The sequence below is a fragment of the Sardina pilchardus genome, chromosome 5, assembly GCF_963854185.1.
Source record: "Sardina pilchardus chromosome 5, fSarPil1.1, whole genome shotgun sequence".
NCBI classification, from domain to species: Eukaryota; Metazoa; Chordata; class Actinopteri; order Clupeiformes; family Clupeidae; genus Sardina; species Sardina pilchardus.
In genome coordinates, this window is record NC_084998.1 from 21,002,081 (window position 1) to 21,022,393 (window position 20,313).

The 20,313-nt window shown below is 40.5% G+C and overlaps 2 protein-coding genes and 1 pseudogene across 2 annotated transcripts in view; all 3 read left to right on the plus strand.

Moving 5' to 3' along the window:
• The window catches only part of LOC134080449 (protocadherin alpha-C2-like), a 27,626-nt gene extending 27,003 nt beyond the window's left edge, over positions 1-623 (plus strand). The window contains exon 4 of the mRNA XM_062536891.1: positions 1-623. This exon is cut by the window's left edge and continues 3,242 nt beyond it. The gene's annotated coding sequence lies outside the window, so the exon portion shown is untranslated.
• A 12,490-nt stretch (positions 624-13,113) lies between these two features.
• LOC134080807 (protocadherin gamma-A11-like) lies at positions 13,114-16,204 on the plus strand. The gene is made up of 2 exons (XM_062537418.1): positions 13,114-15,444; positions 16,121-16,204. Exons 1-2 carry the CDS (start codon positions 13,117-13,119, stop codon positions 16,202-16,204), a joined length of 2,412 nt encoding a protein of 803 aa, XP_062393402.1. The 5' UTR covers positions 13,114-13,116.
• A 537-nt stretch (positions 16,205-16,741) lies between these two features.
• On the plus strand, positions 16,742-19,706 carry LOC134080808 (protocadherin beta-15-like; annotated as a pseudogene).
• Positions 19,707-20,313: the final 607 nt, after the last annotated feature.

Sequence of the window (20,313 nt, forward strand, 5' to 3'; positions counted from 1 at the left end):
CATGCTCGCATGTACGTGCACATACACGCGTGTGCACGCAAGCACACATCCTCACCCAAACACACACACACATGCCAATATCCTAACATTCAATACACCGAGGTCATGCTGGTTTCATCCCTTTGACGTGAACTTAATCTAACCTTCTAGATATATGTAATGACGTAGTGTAATGCTCCAAAACCATTTTATTTGACAACATTTTCTTTTCTTTTGACAATTAAATAGGTCTATCCTTTGTTTCGTGTTAAGCTTTGAACTCATGATCAACCAAACACTGTAACGTGAAACTGATTCATATACACCTATGATATATGTCCCTTTCCCCCTTTGAAACAAAATACAAAAAATGCAGTAAAAAAAAAGAATCAAAAAAGAAAAATCACAAAAAAAAAAACAGTTTAAATATTCTGCTTGTGTGTAGTGAATGTTCATCGGTTGATTAGTGCCTAGATGGCACAAAGCTGTTGAATCTGACAGTGCAGACATGTCAAATAACCTTTTGTACACCGGATCATCAGTGTAATGGTGAAATAGTGTTCCTTTTTTTATTATTTTATGAATACTGGTAACGTGTTTTGTTTATAAATCACAAATAAATTTTCTTTCATAAATATCTGAAACAGCAGAGTTTGAGTGGTGATTTGGTTCTCGGGCGTGCATTGACTCCCTCTCTCATTTCTCATGGCAACTGCTTCTTTTCATCATAGCGATCTGTCTCTGGCCTGCTCTCAAATGTCTCAGCAGTCTTGAACTCAAATAAATGTCATGAAGAATAACCCTATATCGGCACAGCATCGACAACTATAGAGATGTCAACAAACTGATTATTGCATCACATTACATTTACAATACATTTGGCTGACGCTTTTAACCAAAGCGTGAATGTAATGTAATGATGTGGAGTATTGTGTAGGAGGCTGAAATAAATATAGGGGTCTGTCAACACAAAGTAATTACAGTTTTTTTCAATTGCTTACACACAATTTTTCAAACCGAGTTCTTTTTAACAAAATTTAAGCACAGGTATCCAAATGCCACACTCAGTTTGCATAATTCCTAGATTCTTTGCAAAATGAAACACTTCAGTCAAAACAAACACGCTTCAGTCAAAACATACACACTTCAGTCAAAACATACACACTTCAGTCAAAACATATACACATATTTGTAAAAATGCTATTAGTTGTCATTTAACAAACACAGTCCTCAATGATCAGACACTATCGCAGCCAGTTTCACACAGCAGTGATAAATGCAAAACGCATTTGTAAAAAGAAAAATTAGGAAATAGCATGTGCTAGATTTTTGCCCAGGCATTGTTATGTAAGGGATCATTTAGATGTCCAAAAAATAGTGACAAACCCACAACATTCTTCATGATTAGTTCGACATAGGGAAAGTGTACATAAATAGGTCTATAAACTTGCACTTGCACTGTACAACACTGAAGACTGCTGTAGACTGAATATTTCTTTCAATACTTACAGTATTTCTAACCATAATCAGTTACAGTAATCAACCAACAATGAAATCAATTGAACAAATAAAATCTGTAGACAAACAACAACTACTGCATAAAGTACATACACTTTGACTCTGAAGAGCAACTACTGCAAAAGCAACAAGACTGTATAGCACACCTGAGTAATGCGTCTTCAAATTTGCACATGTGTGCTTACACACCTGGTGGATGTGATTATCCAATTCCTTCATTAGTGTAGTCATTGGCGATCCAGGGCTTTGTAATGACAAGGAAGTAACCTCACAATCCATATCTGTGTCTAAGGTGTGGAAATGTGTGTAGAGTTTTACAAATCACTGTGTGTAATGTTTTGCAAAAAGGGTGAAGCAGACATTGTGTGTAATGTTGTGCAAATCTGTGGAGGTGTTTTGCTCCTTGGAGTAAAATTTTGCTAATTGTGTGAAAAAAAATATTTTTGTGTGTAAACAATCGTAAAAAACTGTAAACTGAGGGAATCGTATCATACACACTGATGTTGGTTTAATTTCTTTAGCGATGGGCAATATGTGCAAATACATTTTTTATGGTTGAGGTCCCAGCAATGCCAATAAGAAACCTAACCTGCATGATGTTTCTTTTCTCTATTACAGTTTTTTCCAATTGCTTACACACAATTTTTCAAACCGAGTTCTTTTTAACAAAATTTAAGCACAGCTATCCAAACGCCACACTCAGTTTGCATAATTCCTAGATTCTTTGCAAAATGAAACACTTCAGTCAAAACAAACACACTTCAGTCAAAACATACACACTTCAGTCAAAACATACACACTTCAGTCAAAACATATACACATATTTGTAAAAATGCTATTAGTTGTCATTTAACAAACACAGTCCTCAATGATCAGACATTATTGCAGCCAGTTTCACACTGCAGTGATAAATGCAAAACGCATTTGTAAAAAGAAAAATTAGGAATTAGCATGTGCTAGATTTTTGCCCAGACATTGTTATGTAAGGGATCATTTAGATGTCCAAAAAATAGTGACAAACCCACAACATTCGTCATGATTACTGTAGTTCGACTTAGGGAAAGTGTACATAAATAGGTCTATAAACTTGCACTTGCACTGTACAACACTGAAGACTGCTGTAGACTGAATATTTCAAGTATTTATTTCAATACTTACAGTATTTCTAACCATAATCAGTTACAGTAATCAACCAACAATGAAATCAATTGAACAAATAAAATCTGTAGACAAACAAAAACTACTGCATAAAGTACATACACTTTGACTCTGAAGAGCAACTACTGCAAAAGCAACAAGACTGTATAGCACACCTGAGTGCTGCGTTTTCAATTTTGCACATGTGTGCTTACACACCTGGTGGATGTGATTATCCAATTCGTTCATTAGTGTAGTCATTGGCAATCCGGGGCTTTGTAATGACAAGGAAGTAACCTCACAATCCTTATCTGTGTCTAAGGTGTGGAAATGTGTGTAGAGTTTTACAAATCACTGTGTGTAATGTTTTGCAAAAAGGGTGAAGCAGACATTTTGTGTAATGTTGTGCAAATCTGTGGAGGTGTTTTGCTAATTGGAGTAAAATTTTGCTAATTGTGTGAAAAAAAATATTTTAGTGTGTAAACAATCGTAAAAAACTGTAAATCATCACATAATACTCCTTTAGTAGTAGCAGCCATGTTGCAGCAATGCTGACTTAATCGGCAATGGTGTCTGGGTAGTTTGTTGGATCATAAACCACTGGTTGGTATGAGGCAACACAACTTTCAATACCAACACAGTAAAACTGACAAATTACAAAAAGCTGTCTATTTCATGTGTCCTGCTTAAGGTGGGGAGCCGAACAATCCTTGCGTGCAGTGTGCACTCTCTCTCAGCAAGAGAGAGAGAGAGAGAGAGAGAGAGAGATGATGCCTTTTCAGAAATGGAACCCCTTTCTGTGGCTTTAGACAACACCCTGTTGACTCCACTGTCCTCACAATCATATGTGAGCAAAAGGCTTGGTAGATCGCCGCATGTTTGGGAAGGTTATATAACTTCACCAGACTGCGGCGAGTGGGATGCCATGAGGCCAGAAGTCAGAGACAAGAGAAATCACTGCACAGATTGAAAGCTCAAAGGCACTGGCAGAAAAGGGTGGTTGACTTAGGTGGAGTGTTTGCTATGGCTGGGGCTCTGCATGTTAGAGTGCTGCGTCTATTTTAAATGCCACTCCTCCCTGAGGGGCTTGGCTGGATGGAAATCAAGCCGAGACGCTTCTTTCTGGAAATAAACTCATACATGAATTTGTGCTTAGAGGAGTGGACCAAAGAGTACACTTTGGGAAAACTGAGTGTACACTTGCGGCACAATCCATATTTACCCATATGCAAGAACAGCGTCCTTTAAAAAAAAAATATATATATATTATTGGTACCAGCAAGAGATGTTTAGCACTTTTAAAAGTCAGATCCCAAAAGCATATTGATTCATATGACTGTGTGCGTGTGTGTGTGTGTGTGTGTGTGTGTGTGTGTGTGGGACTAATCTGCAAGCTCCAATATGGTGGGGGTGTAGCCTTCAACAGGGGTGAAATCTGAAATCTGTCACTTGATTCCACACTGAGTGCTCATTTTGGTGCCTCGCTGTGGAATGCCTGTGGGCCCTCCAAGAGACAGAAGTCCATTATTACAAGGTCATTGAGAGGTTGCACAGCATACTGTCTAAATACTGTTCATATCTACATTATAGATAGGCCTACAACATATATATTTTTTAATAAAGCGTTCATCCTGAGAACTGAAATAAACACAAGCCACTATGAGCCACCTTTGTGCATGTGGATGCTGCTACATTCGAATGTACAGTATGTGGATGCTGCTGCTGGCATGTTACGCCCCTCTGCACCCCCACTGGCCCTGCAGTGACAGTGCAGCAGCCTTTGGGTGGTGAATGGGCAAATCAGCCTAATTGTGTACACCTGAAGGTGTGCATAAGAAGCTCCTGAGTTGGCCTTCCAGGGCTGGTATTTTTCACCACACCAGAGCAAGCCATGCTCTTGGGTGTGGGTGTCTTTTTCATATTGAACCCCTAGATTTTAGTGTATATATATTTATTGCAATAAACCCTATATTTTTGATAAACTATGATGTCCGTCTCCATATTATGTTGCGGCTTCTGAGCCGGCCGTAACATAATTGGGGTGCTCGTCCGAGATTTTGAACGTTTTTACTATGGAGACTGGACTAGAGTTTTGGGGTGAGGTCTGTTGTTTTGGTGAGTATGGTTGGTTAGCGTTTGGTTTTTGTTAATGTTTTTTGCAGTTCTTGGACAGATTAGTCTGCATGGAGGCTACCCCGGGGAGGGGGCACGCTTCAGATTGCTGCAGTAGGCTGTCCTTGGTTTACTGTGGTGTACTGAGTTTAGCGTTAGCCTCGAGCCCGGTATGCCTCAGAAGATATAGTGAGGTTAGTTTAGCTAATTTGGTAGGTCCAGGAACTGTTTTTCGCATTGACTTTTTGACAAACAAACATACTCACCACCCTTTTGTTTTGAGTTTTTGAATGGTGTGTACCTGAAAGTTAAAATGATCAGTGGCAGTTTGTGGCTTGTGGGAAGCCCTGTAATGTGTAGGAGCTTTGAGCTTGTTAGAGAGACCATTACTACCAATTGCCTGATTAGTGAAGTGGTAGCACTGCAGCTGTGTGTGTGTGTGTAGTGGACATGCCCACTGAGTGCATGGATATCAGCATTTATGGATGCCTAAACTATGAATGACCATGAGGGGAGTGTATTGTCTTATGTGATGTGACCTTTAGTGTTGTGGTGGTCAGCCCATTTTTGTAAGATCACTTGTGTATGTTGCTAGCTAGGTGAATGCAGCAACTTTGTTTGTGTGGTAGTGAGCCACACTAGGTGATCAGTGTTGTGGGTGTGGCTTTCCAGAATTATTGGTCACAGGTGTGTGTGCTACATTAGATTGCAGTAACTAGTTGTGGTATGGGACCACTGTGTATGTGACCATTTGTGTGGTGACAACAGGCCACTTTTTGGTTGGGATTATTAGTTGCTACTTTTGGTTGATATGTAGTAACTTAAGTGAGTAATCCTTTTGGTTTGTGGCTGTTGTGCTCTACTTTGTGTGGGTCACGTGTTACTGTTTTCTGTGTTCATGTGTAGCAATTTTGTGTTTGATCCTCATGTGTGCATGTGTAGTGGCATCATTGTTTGTTGGGCAAGTCCACTGAACTATTCGAGTGAGCGCATTTAGTTGGAGAGGTGTAGTGCTTGTGTGAGACTGTGACTTTTTGGCCTGTGGCTGCAGCACCCCCATACTTGGATTTCTCTGTTCCCCTCTCCCTCTTTCTCCAGCTTTCTCCTAGGTGTGGCTGACCGAAGACTGGCGGAGATTACAGCAGAGGGGCTTTGAGTCTTTTTAGGGCTCCTAGAGGAACCCTTTTAAGGGGGGAGGTGTTACGCCCCTCTGCACCCCCACTGGCCCTGCAGTGACAGTGCAGCAGCCTTTGGGTGGTGAATGGGCAAATCAGCCTAATTGTGTACACCTGAAGGTGTGCATAAGAAGCTCCTGAGTTGGCCTTCCAGGGCTGGTATTTTTCACCACACCAGAGCAAGCCATGCTCTTGGGTGTGGGTGTCTTTTTCATATTGAACCCCTAGATTTTAGTGTATATATATTTATTGCAATAAACCCTATATTTTTGATAAACTATGATGTCCGTCTCCATATTATGTTGCGGCTTCTGAGCCGGCCGTCACTGTCTCTGTCTCATATCAGCACAACAAAACGGACATCAGTGTCCATCAGCCGAGCTAAGGCCCTAACAGCACACTCTTCATGTCAGGCTTTGTTGCACTATGCATGCCAGAACTCACTGAGATCACACAGCGCCCACTGTGGGCCATCTGATACTTTTTTTTTTTCACTCATGTCCACATTTTTCGCAGGCATGCAACATGTATTCGTTCAGAGTTATGCTATAATTAAGAGAGAGCCACGCGGACTTTCACGAGTAGGCCTATGATACAGCTGTCTGAATATGAAAAGAGGCAGTAACCTCATAGTCTTGAATTTATCCTAGGGGGTCAATAAACTATCTATCTATCTATCTATCTAGTCAATCATGACTTGAAGACAGGCAACTGAAAACAACCCCGTTTCCCCAACACTCAAATCACGTGTGACCCCGCGAGACTACCTGAGACGAAGTTCAAATCAAATGTTTACGCTACATCTTGGCGGTGGTGTTGTAGAACAAGGCAAATTCAAGTCAATGAACGAATTGTAACATGAAATGGAAATGTCTAACATAGTGATAATCCTCGAGATACAAAGTTGGTGAGTAATGAATTCTGGCTTTCAGAATAGCTGCTAGTCCACCTGAAATAGCCAGTCATCGAACAATGGATATCAGTCATCGTTCAATGACTTTTTTGGTTCACAGCAGCCATTTGTTTACATGGAAGTTGTGTCAGGCCCGTTGCTCATATAACGACATATAAGTCCACATACAAGTCGAGCCACCGGTGTGAGGACCTTTCAGTCATTATTGCTGTGACTTGCTTTGGTCCAGCACCCTACATTTAATTTACATGGATGTGCGAGCCTTAACGACTTTTCATCCAGGTGTAGGCCTAACTAATGACAAGGTTCTGATTGTGCTAAACTGAACAGAGACTTCATTAACGTAATCTGGTAACACCTGTGCTGCTTGTCCTACTATTTCTTGTCAAAATGGGTGGTGTGACAAAGGTCTCTTAAGATGGTAACCACAGACACATCAGTCCACACAGCATCACTACGTATGGAGTGTAGTTAACTCAATTTCAATAGTTGGCCGATACATCCATGTCGTCTCAGGCCATCATGCTAACGGCTAATAATCTGATACATTGACACTGTCGATTCATGTTGATTTAGGCCGACAAGGATGCCATTTACGCAAGCAATGCCAGTTTTATTTGTTCAGTGATGCAATTATGTAGGCCTATCATGAAAAAAGTAAATTGTTTGACAAGTTAATATCCCTGGAATGGAAATAAAGCCAACCTATCCATCATGTTTTCTATCTCCAGTCATTTTGACCTGCTTCAAAACAAATGAAAGGCCAAATACACTTTACCTCCATTTTTATCTGTCATGTCTAAAATCAGTGGCAGCTGGTGCAGATGAAACAAAGAAAGGCCTACTTGAGGACAGTCAACCGCTGGTCGTTATGAGGTGGCACAGCTTTCAATGTCAATATTGTGCCAAAATAACTCTATAAGAAGAGGGTTTGAAAGCATTTGGATTAAAGCAGTTTCCAACTCAACTTTATGAACTATACATTCTAGAAACCATTGATACAATTCATCTAGGCTCTGTCTCTTGTCCCTTGATAACATGGTTCTGGCGAGTTGAGTTTATGTGTGATCTTCCTTCTTTATGTACACAGTGGCATCTTGTCCTGACATTAGGCCTACTGTAGTTTTTTTTTTACGCTTTTTAACCAAACCAATAGGTTCAGATAATATTCTGTTGTACAGTGATGTATTTCAAAGACTTGATGCATATTGTGTTGGTTTCTGTTACTTTTAGTTAGAGCCTTGCATGGAGCTCTAGGGAAGGTTGTGGTTCTGCTCTGATATGCTGTTACATTGTTTTGGTGAATCCAGTTACTCCAGACTGTAAGTCATGCTGCTGAGGTTTATTTTCTTTCCTCGTATTATACTGAAGTCTTCCTGTAAATCTTTGTGAATTACTGTCTGTGGGTTGATTATGTTGTCCTCTCTTTCCTTCCCACAGATGCTTCAGTGTGAGATGGATGCTCAATCAGTAATAACACAGCAGCTAGTGGAATGTGTCCAGGTAGGAAAAGTGCTTTATTTCACTACAGTGTTTTGCGGTTCATCATTATGGGACAAACGTGGAAATGTGAGCACCCAACATTTTCTTTTCACGCTTTACTATTAACCAGTGGGAGAGGAAGGCAGGACATTAGGCCGGTAGGAGGCAAGGTGTTGGCAAGACATTGGTCAGACAGATTGTTACTCAGGCATAGTGGTTCACCAACATGACATTTATTGCAGGCAAGAGTTGCTTTACTTAGAAAAGCACTGACACACATGTTCACAAAAAACTCACCGGCAGCATCAGTGTGTGTTCAGATCTATTGGAGAGATGTGTTTGGGGACTACGCCCTCTGCGCTATCCATCTATACCTTTATCTTTACATTTAAGCTATATGATGTTACAAATCACCTTAGATGATTTTAATGACTTCAGACTGTGGACTCTGAGTAATAACTGTTTGCTCAATAGAGACTAGTTGATGGTAGTTGGCACACCATTTTGTAAGTATATGTTAAATTAAATTGGATGCTCAAGGGGGAAAAAGCTGATTTCCTATTTCTTTCATTCTGGTATTCCTGTCAAGTAAAAATGTAGAGTGCAGTGCTCATATCAGACACACATGGCCAGGTATGAAAATAATACAGTGGTGTTTTACATTTTAAGTTTTCAAAAGGTATTTCACTTACTGAAATCTAAGTGACATTCATAATGTGGTGGAGGACACACTGCTGTTACATGGCACATCACTGCAGCATTACGGCATCATTTCACAACCTTGAGCGTTCAGATTCAGAGACACAGCGCCATCTAGCCACCAAAAAGCAGAATTACGCTGTGCACTTGTGCAGCTCTTAAATGTAGATTCCTGAATGGTGTGTAGTGCATTCATTCATACATTTACATGTTTGTAAGGGAATACATATTAATTGTAACACAATGAAACACACATGTGTGATCTGTCAGTGTGATCATTTAGCAGGATCTGTCATGTTTCTCATTTGGACTTTTTTAGCCACACAGTTTTGTCAGGCTTTTTGTCAGTCCTTGTTTATTTTTTCAATGTGTTGATAATACAAAGCATCTTGGATGAAATGCATTTTTTGGAGAAAATGAATCCATGGTGATGCCTTTGTGGTTGTTCTTCACTTGTGGAGTGGGGTCTTGTCTGTGCATGATAGTGGAATAGACTGGTACATTCACTTCCGCTGTTGTCTTCCCACCAGCTGAATGGTTTTGAAACAGTGAGAAGATGGATTATCCTCAGATACCTGTATCACTGTACATCATGCACACACACACACACACACACACACACACACACACACACACACACACACACACACACACACACACACACAGGGAGGATGGGAAGAGAGAAGGAGAGACAAATCAGACAAAATCAGGGTACAGGGTATAAATGGTATATGTCAACCACACTCTTAAAACAACTCTGTTGAAAATAGCACAACTTTTGTGTTGTTTTTAAACACATAGGCCTATTTGTCTAGATTGGGACAACACATTTTGTGTTGTTTCTAACACATCACTTTTGTTTCGCTTTTAAGAGTGCACACATTATGTGTTGAAAATAACAACTTTAAAAAAAAAAAAAAAATCACATCTCTATGTCCAGATAGGGACAACACATATTGTGTTATTTCTAACAAATTAGTTTTAAGAGTGCATTAAATGCTGGTATATGAAAAAATGCTGTCTTGTTGACTGCCATTTGAAGTCACACAAAATCTGAATAAAGCTGCAGCTGCAACTGAAGTATTCCTTGCATCCGGATGACTTCTTGAGATCATTAGGATTTTAAGTGGAGACGTGGGGGTAAAGAAATGTTACCACAGGACGCCTGTAAAATAAATGGCTAATTCGCACGGGGTTAAGAAACCTCTGTACCACAAGTGGGAGGGGTAACTCGATTTACGCACTACAGTCTCCTCCCTATCGCCATGTGTGTGCTACGTTGCTTTCTGATATCGCATTCATACATGACATGGCCTGAATGATGTTTATTTGTTAGTGCAGTGTCAAGCTCACGTTTATTTGTCACATGCTAAATATGTCAAGGACAACTGCAGGCTACAATTAAATATGTGTGATGAGATTCGGGTATTCTACAGGCTACAGATGGAAAAACATCACACACATTCACCCTCCTTGTCGATTACATTGGTAACATAGGCTACTTTACCTTACCAGGCAAAATCATCACTCTGTGGTTGCCTTGTATCATATACCGAGTGCCTCTTCAAGCGCTTTCATGCTAAACCCCCCCCCCCCCCCACAGAAAACTATGTTTAAACAGGATATAACGGAATATCTACATACAGAGGGTCGTATTAGGGTATAGGGTATTTTTTCCGGACCGTTTTGTCGCCGTAATTTCTACTGATATGACGCATTCGGACGAGACTAAAACCCCTGGTAATAATTACTTTACCCGACGTCGCCATGTAAAACTAATCCCGTCCGAACAGGGCTTTAGTTGTATGCTAATGGTCAACATTATTAACCTTCAATATTTGATGGAAGTAATACATTCCCTTGTTTAGATTCTTTATAAAGACTTTGCTTTTTAATCACTCTGGTGTGTGAAGCCTTCCTTGAAATATTTGTTAGAGAAGAGACATAAACTCGTTTTACATTATAATGAATCGTCAGCTGGCACCAACATAGCGAAGCAGTTATTTGCTGAATGGTGCGGTGTCCTCGCGACATTATCCAAACGTGTGGTTTCAATTTCAGTGTGATCATTGTCGTATCAAATCAAATAAATTAGCCTATGCATTGCCAATGTTTTGTTGTGAACGTAAAAACATGCGGCAACAGTGTCAGTGAGCCTATGGATTATTTCGTATTTTTATGGATTATTTCTGGTAGAGTTTATACTATAATGAAACTCGATTTCTTTTGAAACCATTTTTTCCATACTGTCTTTTTTTTAAACCCAGTGTATATGTGAATAACAACCGATTAAGCGATCCCTGTGTAGAGCCACGAGACGTGTCGTGCCAGTGTTTGCAGTTCCTCTTGTAAATCTGTGCGCGCCGCTGCTGCTGTCTAAAATGCGCTGCTGACGCAACTGCAAACATATAGCTTCGCTATGCCACATTTTGTGCAGTCCAACAGCAAGGAATTACGTTTTTTCTTGAAGTTATTTTTATGCTTGATTTGTCAAATTGTCAGACTGTGAATGTGATGCTATTTTACAGTATAACATTGCATAGTGTAAGTTGATCTACATGGACCAAATCAGACCAAATAGCTATCGCTCTAATAATGGGTGATGTGTAGACCGATCTGGAGAATTACGCATGTCCCCTCTCTTGTCAAGCGCGGGGTTGCTGTCCATGGTGCTGACGACCTGCATACCGCCGTAATGCCCTGTCAGCCAAATAAGGTCTTGTCAAACATGGATTTTCCGTCTGTTTTAGACTTTCTTCTTAATCTTATTTTCACAAATTGAATTTGAATAGTTCCAGTTGCACGTAGAGTAATCAATTTCTGTTCTAAATCACGAATCAACTCACCGTAGTTTGTACTCTCAGAGTTTAATCCCGAAACTCTGTTATTTATTTCGTTTTAAACAGAGGAAAATAATAGTAGCTGTTTTTGCAGTATGGACGAGGCTGTGTCTGTGGGGAAGTGGCAATTATTGTCTTCTCTGTTTTGTTTGACGCTAATCCTGTCTGGGTACACGGATATGCGGTATGCTGTTGAAGAAGAAACTAAGAAAAATCATGTAATTGGAAGCTTCAGCAAGGATCCGAATCTGGATTTAAACCGACTGAAAACTGAAGTTGTCGTGTAGTCTGTACAGGCCATTACGCAGATATGGATGGAATTTTCCGTAGGACTTACCATTATGACGACAGGGTGTCAAGTTTGTGACATCATACAATGACAACACCTGCGTTTGGACAGCTGCACATTACTAAAACGCAGCTTTTTGATTTTACTGGAGATTCATCTCTGCTTAAAATTGAAACAAGGTAAGCGGAATTCAACTGATTACTATTTTTTACTCCTTAGTGTTTTTTTCTCAGCTTTAACAGACACTTAATGTAAACACAGTAGCCTATATATCAACTTAATTGACTAGGTCACTTACTTTACGGTATTGATTCCGTTGAGTTCACGTTGGTGATAGATTTCTGCTTTAGTGTGATCAAACGGTGTCTGTGTTTTTTTTTATTTATTTATTTAGTTCGTTTTTCTATGTGTGCATTTGAAATGTGAAGTTAATGGATTGAAGTTCAAACGTTTCCATTTTAAAGGAACAGCGTTGTATGTTTTGAATGAAATCCGGAAAACAATATTTCTGCTTATGGTGGACTAATTTCAGAAAAGTGATACAACCTTGGTGTTTATTGTCGGCGATTTTATCCCGTATTAGACTACAATGTGTAAGCTATGTTGAGATCCACTAAAGTTTATGAGTTCCGTTCTCTACAGAAATTGCGCACCTCTTAAGTGACTTGTTATTTTCTCTTCAACCACCACGTGTCGCTATAGGATAAGAATGAACATGTATGGTTTATTCTAGTAGGTCTAGATGAGAAGTATACGTCAACACCCATTTTGGTATTTCACACTATTCTGCCTTTACCTTTTCTGGTATACGGTAGTGTTTAGTTTTTAACTTGTGAATATTCTGATTTACCGTCGAAATCAAGAAATACAATGGATTATAGACCAGTGTATCGTGATATGGTAGTACGATGGCGCGTTTTTATACCATTTCTGTTCACGATTCCATTCTGCTTGGGAGATGTACGATTATCTATGATGGAGGAGCTGAAACGAGGATCTGTTGTGGGCAAAATTGCTCAGGATTTGGGAGTAGATCTGAAGGCTTTCTCTGCTCGGAGTCCCAAAATTGAATTTGATGGAAGTAAGCGTTATTTCGACATCAATCTCCAGACAGGGGAGCTGATCGTGAACGACCGGATAGATAGGGAGGAACACTGCGGACAAAGGCCGACCTGTAGCCTACAATTCGACTTCTTTTTAGAAAATCCTCTGGAGCTGCATCGAGTCGTGGTTGATGTACAAGATATCAATGACAACGCTCCATCATTTCCTAATGACCATATCAGTTTGGAAATCAGAGAATCTGCGGATACGGGGGCCCGGTTTTCCATCGATGAAGCCCTTGACCCAGACATTGGAATAAACACTGTTCAGGGTTACAGCCTTTCCCCCAACGCTCACTTTACTCTTGCCGTGCATAACAATGCAGAAACAGGTAAATACGCAGAACTTGTCTTAGAAAAAGAATTAGATCGTGAAAAAGAGGACAAGATATCCCTTATTTTGACAGCACATGATGGCGGCAATCCGCTGAGGTCAGGGACAGTAATGATACATATTCAGGTGTTGGATGCAAATGATAACGTGCCTGTTTTTACTCAAACAGCATACAGAGTAAATGTCGCTGAAAACGTGCCGCTTGGGACATCAGTTGTTACTGTTAGTGCAAGTGATGCAGACGAAGGGGCAAACGGAGCCGTCACATACGATTTCAGTCATGTGTCGACCAAGGCTAAAAGCGCATTCACGCTTGACCAGAAAACTGGAGTCATAACAGTGAAAGGACCATTAGATTTCGAAGAAAATCCGTCTTTTGAAATGCGCGTTAAAGCCAAGGATGGGTCTGGTCAAGCAGCGTCGTGTAAAGTAATTGTAGATGTAACAGACGTTAATGATAATGCCCCTATTATCTTGATCAAGTCATTAAAAACTCCCGTCTCTGAAAATGTGCCCGTCGGCTCAGAAGTGGCTATTATTTATGTTCAAGACAAAGACACGGGTCCTAGCGGCAAGGTGTCTTGCTTGATTCTTCACAGCACTAAATTCAGATTAAATGCTTCAATTAAAAACCACTTTTCTTTAGTCACTGTTGATTCTTTGGACCGTGAAGTTGAGTCAGAATACAACATCACAATCGTTGCAACTGATGAAGGCACTCCTTCTCTCTCATCCTCAAAAAATATACATTTGGCGGTTGCTGATGTGAATGATAATCCCCCTGTATTTGAACATCAGTCCTACAGTGCATATGTGACTGAGAATAACAAGCCTGGCTCCTCTGTCTGTTCTGTTACTGCGAGAGACCCAGACTGGAGACAGAATGGCACAGTGTTCTACTCTCTGTTGCCCAGTGAGGTCAATGGTGTTCCGGTCTCCTCATATGTATCCATTAATGGAGACACAGGGGTGATCCATGCTGTGAGGCCCTTTGACTACGAGCAGTTCAGAAGCTTCAAAGTTCAGGTTGTAGCCAGAGACAATGGTTCTCCTCCACTCAGCAGCAACGTGACTGTGAGTGTGTTCATAACAGATGACAATGATAACTCTCCTCAGATATTGTACCCTACTCCAGAAGGAAACTCCTTCATGACTGAGATGGTTCCTAAAGCTGCTCTTTCTGGCTCGCTGGTCTCCAAAGTGATCGCTGTTGATGCTGACTCTGGACAGAACGCGTGGCTGTCGTATCAGATCGTGAAGTCGACTGATCCGGGACTTTTCACTATTGGTCTCCACAGTGGAGAGATCAGGGCTCAGAGGGACATTTCTGAATCTGACAGCATGAAGCAGAACCTTGTGATCTCAGTGAAAGATAACGGACAGCCCTCTCTCTCTACAACCTGTGCCGTATATTTACTCATCTCTGATAACTTGGCTGAAGTTCCTGAGCTGAAAGACATGTCTTATGAGGAGAACAGTTCTAAACTCACATCTTATCTGATCATTGCTCTGGTGTCTGTTTCCACATTTTTCCTCACTTTCATCATTCTCATTGTGGCCATACGGATTTGTCACAGGAGAAAGCCCAGACTGTTGTTTGATGGAGCAGTAGCCATTCCCAGTGCATATTTACCTCCCAACTACGCAGATGTTGATGGAACTGGAACTCTCCGTAGTGCTTACAACTATGACGCCTATATGACCACAGGGTCACGTACCAGTGACTTCAAGTTTGTTACGTCCTACAATGACAACACTCTGCCTTCTGGCACCACTCTGAAGAGGAGTCCAGGAGACAACAGTGACTGCCTCAACTTCACTTCACTTGACTTCACTGAGAATGGATCTCAGTTCTCCACTCTGGTAAATATTAGAAGTGTCTCATATTCTTTTGGACTGATATTGTTTTTATAAAATCAGTGGATACTGCTTTATTGGGCGATTCCTGTGAGTCATATCAAACTAGTCATTTTGCAGTGTCAGAATAAGATATCTTAGATCAGTATGACAAGAAATTGCTGAGTTAATACAGCAAAATAGAAATACATGTCTGTCTGTCTGTCTGCTTGTCCATCCTTTGTATCCACCTGTCAGATTGTACTTTCCCTCTTGACTGTTTTCTTCCTTCCGTTTTTGATTGCTAGATGAATCCCTAACTATTTTGTGTATTCTTCTTCTTATTATTATTATTAATATTATTACACATAAACACCAGGATTTCCCCCCCGCTGCATGTCTTGTGTGCTTGTGCATCTGTGAACAAAGAACAAGCACACTATGAGCAGTAACAATACAGAAAGCAAAGAGACATACTGTATATGTGGTTCCCGTGGAGCCGTTGGGGTTACACTCTTAAAGCAAATGTGTTGAAAACAACCCAACTTGTGTTGTTTTCAACACGTATATCTATGTCCAGATTGAGACATACTTTATTATTATTATTATTTGTCACGCAGTATGTGTTGAAAATAACATAACTTGCGTTGTTTTTTTTACACAACTCTGTGTCCATATTGGAACAACACATTTGTTTTAAAAGTGTTTGCTGAAGGGCACCACAGCTATGAAGTTTGGCTTTGTGCTCAGCTCCCCTGCTCACAATTTTCCCTACCAATCCAGATAATTGATTGCATGACATTTTTATCCCAAGCCCACTTCTGAAGTCTGTAGCCCACCTCACCATACCCTCCTGAGTCCTGTCTGAACTCAATCTGTTTAGAAAAAGGTTTATCTGTGTTACTTTCTTGGCTTGGCTCTATGTTTTTTTCTTGGCTTGAATGAAATGTGTAATTACAACCGTCTTTAGCTGATATTGTACACCGACTAGTGCAATTTTGACGGCAATTTTGATAACATGTAGTGCAACAAAAAATACTCCAAGGGGCGCTATTTACCAATTTTAGCCATTTCAAACGCACCCACACCCCTTGATTTAATATTTCAGTCGAAACTGGGCTGTCCGTGAAGGCGACACAAACGACAGAACCTCTTATGTGGTAGCCCTAGTGTGTATAACTCTACAATTATAGATACATTTTATTTTGCATGGTTATACAACATTCGATATTAGGCTACGTTTTGTTTGTTTCTAGGGCAGGTAGATTGCTTTGCGATAAAAAAAATAATGAAGGGAACAGAGGGGATTTTACATGTACATGCCATGATAAGGATTGCAGTCTTTGTTGTGTTTTTGCGCACTTGCAATTGCGATCTGAGCTATTCTGTGCCAGAGGAAATGAAGAAAGGAACAGTGTTTGGAAATATAGCAAAGGATCTTGGTCTCGCTATTAAAACACTGTCGGATAGGAGGGCTCGGATTGACATGGAGAGTGAAGACAGGCGTTTTTGCGATCTTCAGAGAGGAGAACTGGTTATTGCAGAAAGAATAGACCGCGAACAGCTATGTGGGTCGAAACCATCCTGCACGTTAAATTACGAATTGGTGTTGGAGAACCCCTTGGAATTGCATCGGATTACTCTACAGATCGAGGATATAAATGACAACTCACCTCGTTTTCCGAAGAGTGAATTAAAACTGGAAATCGGGGAATCGTCCATTAAAGGAGCACGTTTTCCTTTGGATGAAGCGCACGATTCCGACGTGGGCCGAAATGAAATTCAAGCTTATGCCCTGGAGAAGAACGACTATTTTACTCTATCCTTGAATTCTCATCCTAACGGACGAAAGTATTGCGAGTTAGTTTTAGATAAAGAGCTTGATCGTGAAGTGCAGCAAGAATTGACATTGTTGCTTACTGCAAGCGACGGAGGCTCTCCACAAAGATCTGGTACTGCGGTCATACGTGTTATTGTCCTCGATGCAAACGATAATCTTCCGATATTCAGTGAAACCGTCTATAAAGTCAGTCTACCTGAAAATTCTCCTTTGAGTACTGTAGTTGTCACCGTAAGTGCTACAGATGCAGATGAAGGGGCTAATGGAGAGATTACATATGAATTTACTCATATATCTGATAAAGCAGTCAGGATGTTCTCCATTGATGAAGTTAGTGGACAGATATCTGTTGTTGGACCTATAGACTATGAGGACCAACATGAGTATGAGTTATGGGTTAAGGCAAAGGATGGTGCAGGGTTGGCATCAAATGCCAAGGTTGAAATAGAGATCACAGATGTTAATGACAACGCACCTGTGATAAATATTAAATCACTTAATGTCCCTATCCCAGAGAATGTAGCCCCAGGCACAGAAGTAGGGATTATTAATGTGCAGGATAAAGATACAGGAGGAAATAAACAGATCCGCTGCTCCATTCAGCAGAATGTTCCTTTTAAATTAAATCCATCTATTAAAAACTATTACACACTAGTTACTACAGCTGAATTGGACCGTGAACTAATAAGTGATTATAATGTAACAATCATAGCTACTGATGAAGGCTCTCCACCATTGTCATCCTCCAAGACTATTCATCTCTCTGTGTCTGATGTAAACGATAACCCCCCTATATTTGAACATCAGTCCTACAGTGCATATGTGACTGAGAATAACAAGCCTGAATCCTCTGTCTGCTCTGTTACTGCAAGAGACCCAGACTGGAGACAGAATGGCACAGTGTTCTACTCTCTGTTGCCCAGTGAGGTCAATGGTGTTCCGGTCTCCTCATATGTATCCATTAATGGAGACACAGGGGTGATCCATGCTGTGAGGCCCTTTGACTACGAGCAGTTCAGAAGCTTCAAAGTTCAGGTTGTAGCCAGAGACAATGGTTCTCCTCCACTCAGCAGCAATGTGACTGTGAGTGTGTTCATAACAGATGAGAATGATAACTCTCCTCAGATATTGTACCCTACTCCAGAAGGAAACTCCTTCATGACTGAGATGGTTCCTAAAGCTGCTCTTTCTGGCTCGCTGGTCTCCAAAGTGATTGCTGTTGATGCTGACTCTGGACAGAACGCGTGGCTGTCGTATCAGATCGTGAAGTCGACTGATCCGGGACTTTTCACTATTGGTCTCCACAGTGGAGAGATCAGGGCTCAGAGGGACATTTCTGAATCTGACAGCATGAAGCAGAACCTTGTGATCTCAGTGAAAGATAACGGAAAGCCCTCTCTCTCTACAACCTGTGCCGTATATTTACTCATCTCTGATAACTTGGCTGAAGTTCCTGAACTGAAAGACATGTCTTATGAAGAGAGCAATTCTAAACTCACCTCTTATCTGATCATTGCTCTAGTGTCTGTTTCACTTTTATCATTCTCATTGTGGCCATACGGATTTGCCACAGGAGAAAGCCCAGACTGTTGTTTGATGGAGCAGTAGCCATTCCCAGTGCATATTTACCTCCCAACTATGCAGATGTTGATGGAACTGGAACTCTCCGTAGTGCTTACAACTATGACGCCTATATGACCACAGGGTCACGTACCAGTGACTTCAAGTTTGTTACGTCCTACAATGACAACACTCTGCCTTCTGGCACCACTCTGAAGAGGAGTCCAGGAGACAACAGTGACTGTCTCAACTTCACTTCACTTGACTTCTCTGAGAATGGATCTAAATACTCCACCCTGGTAAAGTTGAATGTTTTTTTTTTTGTCTTTGGTTCAACTCTATCACTTTATTCCAAGGAAGTTAATGTATAGTGTTTCCTTTCTTTGAAGCGTAACCTTTGAATTTAGCTTGTTGTCCATGTTGGTGAAATGTGCGGATATCAGTTTGTGACCTTCCCTATAATTATATATCTTTTGGTTCTTTGCATTTTCAGGAATATCCAAATACTAGGAGACATGTTATTTGTGTGTATATTTCATACTAGAATGGATTTAAAATGCTTCACTCTAGTACACAAGTTTAATCTTGTTTCATTCGATGATATTTTATAATAATAGATATTGCTGTAAAGATTTGGTCACTTGCTGAAATCTTCAGTAAACGCAATATTTTCTGTTTAGCGAAAGATGCCTTGTTGTTGTTGTTGTTGTTGTTGTTTAATGAGTGGTTACTATGTTTTATTGATGAACTCAAGTGAGTTATATGAAACAAGCCTCTTTGCAGTGTGAGAATAAGAAACCTCAGAGTAGGGAAATTGCTGATTTAACACAAATGGAAACCAGTGTCTCTGTCTGTCTCCCTGTCTATTTATCAGCTACTATTATCTTAGTTGTGGCTTTTATCAATCACCTTCATTATCTTAGTTGTGGCTTTTAGGATTTGCTGAAGGCGAAAGCCCAGCCTGCTGTTGATGGAGTAGCTATTCCCAGTGCATTTGCCTCCAAATTACGCACACTGAAATTCTCCGTATTACATACAATTATGACGCCTATATGACGACACGTACAAACGATTTCAGTTTTGCCCGGTCTTACAATTAAATGTAGCACACTCACTGCTGTTAACACATTGCCAAAGAACTCCAGAGATTTCATTTGTGAAAGCATTTTGTGCTTGACAGATGCAGTTGACCATATTGAGGTATGACTTTGAAATAGTAGGCCTATTGCTTGTTTGCCTTTTGTACAAATGGAAATTAGGCTATGCCTATTATTCCTGCGAAGTGAATTCTCCAAGAAAGTTGTCTAGACCTCAATATTTGTCATGTGTTACATATGCCTCTCCTCGTGGCTGAACTTAGCAAAGTCAGAAAATAATCTCGTTAAAACCTTTTCATTGAATTAAAGACGTCACTCTGTTTGAAAGCATGATGTTGCTCTATCAGCACCACTTCTGTGGACAGCGACCAGCAAAGTCTGGCACCGTCCACTAGATAC